At 39.2% G+C, this 2669-nt stretch overlaps 1 protein-coding gene across 1 annotated transcript; it reads left to right on the top strand.

The window, feature by feature from the left end:
- Window positions 1-1521: 1521 nt before the first annotated feature.
- LOC110785260 (uncharacterized) lies at window positions 1522-2347 on the top strand. Its single transcript, XM_021989710.2, has 3 exons — window positions 1522-1616; window positions 1765-2232; window positions 2278-2347. Exons 1-3 carry the CDS (start codon window positions 1522-1524, stop codon window positions 2345-2347), a joined length of 633 nt encoding a protein of 210 aa, XP_021845402.2.
- The last annotated feature ends 322 nt before the right edge of the window (window positions 2348-2669 follow it).

Raw genomic sequence — 2669 nt, forward strand, 5'->3', positions numbered from 1 at the left:
AGAAGACAGCAGAATACCATTCACTCCATTCAGGATATGAATGGAAACTGGGTTAGAACACCTGATGGGGTAAAAAAGGCTTTTTCTCAGTTCTAAAAAGATCTGTTCGGTAATAAGATGGACCAAAGGTGCCATGTCAACACTGCAATTATGAGTAGAGGCCCTAGACTCAATGATGCTCATAGGGTATTGTTAGATTGTAACTTCACCATGGATGATATCAAAGCTGTGTTATGGTCTATTCCTAACCATAAGGCACCTGGCCTGGATGGTTACAATAGTCAATTTTACAAAGCAACATGGCACATTGTGAAAGATGATCTGCATAAAGCTATAACTGATTTCTTCCACACAGGCAAGATTCTCAAAGAACTCAATGTGACATCCATCACCTTGATTCCAAAAGTCTCAGTTCCTGCTTCTGTAAGTGATTTCAGACCCATTGCTTGTTGCAATGTCATCTATAAATGCATCTCCAAGCTTATTTGTATCAAGTTGAGTCATGTTATTCCTGATCTGATCTCTCACAATCAAGGTGCTTTTGTTTCTGGTAGATCCATTCTGCACAATGTCCTTATTTGCCAGGATCTCATCAAGATGTATAATCACTCTCAGACTCAGCCTTGTTGCCTAATGAAGGTGGATATTAGGAAAGCTTATGACCCTGTTGAGTGGACATTCATTGAGGAAGTCATGTTGGATCTTGGATTCCCCCCCTTTTTTGTCCAACTTATTATGACATGTCTCTCCACTACAAGATATTCTATCCTTATTAATGGTGAGCCAATTGACCTTATCCAGCCAAGAAGAGGGCTAAGACAGGGGGGTCCCCTCTCACCATTGCTTTTCACTCTCTGCATGGCATATTTCTCAAGATCCATGAAAACTGTTGGTGAATGTGCTCAATTTAAGTTTCACACCAGATGTGGATCCCTTCAGCTGAACCATTTATGCTTTGCTGGTGATCTGCTGATGTTCTGTAATGGTAACCTGCACTCTGTTGCCTTGCTACTGGAGGGGTTCCAAGTGTTTTCCAACACTACTGGGCTCCAAGCTAACCCAAGCAAGTCTTCTGTATACTGCTGTGGTGTTGATAATTCTACAAAGCATGCCATTGGAACACTCTTTGGGTTCTCTTTTGGCACTCTCCCTCTCAAGTATTTAGGTGTTCCTATTAGTACAAGAAAGCTTCACATTGGTGAGTGTGATCAGCTTGTGGAGTTCAAGACATCTCTCCTTTGCAGGGAGGATTCAACTTGTTAATTTTTTGCTGATGAGTATAAGCATCTATTGGGGGCAGATCTTCATTCTTCCTAAGACTGTTATTAGGAAAATTAATGTTGTGTGTAGGGATTATCTTTGGTATGGAACCTATGATGACAGTAGGCCAGGTCCTGTGGCTTGGCATGTTCTTTGTGGTTCTAAAACTCAAGGGGGTCTTGGTTTAAGAAATTTAGCTCTCTAGAATCAAGCTGCAGTTGGGAAACTGGCTTGGGCCATAGCTAAAAAACAAGACAACCTATGGGTGAAGTGGGTTCATGCAGTCTATGTGAAAAACAGGAATTGGGTGGATTACAGTCCATCTATGGCAGATTGGCAGCCAGTTGGGCTATGAAGTATATTTGCAAAGCGAAAAAAAGAATGTTCTGACAGATTACATTCCATTTCTTGGCTCACTGCTACTAGCTACTCTATCAAGATAATTTTTCAGAACCTGTGTGATCAGATCCCAAAAGTCAACTGGCACTATTTTGTGTGGAATAGGTATACTCTACCCAAGAATAGAGTCACCATATGGCTTGCTCTCCAGGATAGACTTAAGACCAAGGAAAGACTACACAGATATGGGGTTACTATAGATGAAACCTGTGCTTTGTGTGGACATGACACTGAATCTAGTGCTCATCTGTTCTTCAATTGTCATTTTAGCAAGGAATGCAGTTCTATGGTGTTGCCTTGGCTTGGCTTCAATACCTCCAGGAATAATCTCTTCACTCTTCTTAAGTGGATCCATAGATACTGCAAAAAATCTTTTACCAGGAAAGTTACTTATGCTGCTGTTGCTTGTACTGTGTACCAAATTTGGAAAGCTAGGAATCTAGCTATATGGGAACAGTTTGTTCCATCCATTGCTTGTATTGTCAAAACTATTCAGTATACTGTTAAACATAGAGTAATGAGCATTCTTAGTCAGAAAGTTAGAGCTAGGGATAGGGAGTGGCTTTTAGCCTTGTAACTAGCTGGTCTGTTGCTCTCTTGAGCTTCTGTTTTTCTCAGTTTAAGCTTTGAGGGAGTCCTTCCTAGAAGGTTTGCCTCTCCTCTTTCTGAGTTGTTTGTTGGTGTTTAATATATAATATAGCTCCTTGCTTGCTTGCCAAAAAAAAAAAAATTAGAACATGCTTGAATAAATTTAGAACACGAGCTTGAAATTTTAGAAAATTTATATATGTATATGTGTTGACTTGTTCTAAATTTAGAATATGGTTGAATAAATTTAAAACATGCCTGCACAAATTTAGAACATGGTTGAACAAATTTAGAACATTGTCGAATAAATTTAGAACATGCATGCATAAATTTTGAACATGGTTGAACAAATTTAGAACATCGTCGAACAAATTTAGAACAAAGTTGAATAAATTTAGAACATGAGCTTGAAAATTTAGAAC

The sequence above is a fragment of the Spinacia oleracea genome, chromosome 3, assembly GCF_020520425.1.
Source record: "Spinacia oleracea cultivar Varoflay chromosome 3, BTI_SOV_V1, whole genome shotgun sequence".
Taxonomy (NCBI): Eukaryota; Viridiplantae; Streptophyta; class Magnoliopsida; order Caryophyllales; family Amaranthaceae; genus Spinacia; species Spinacia oleracea.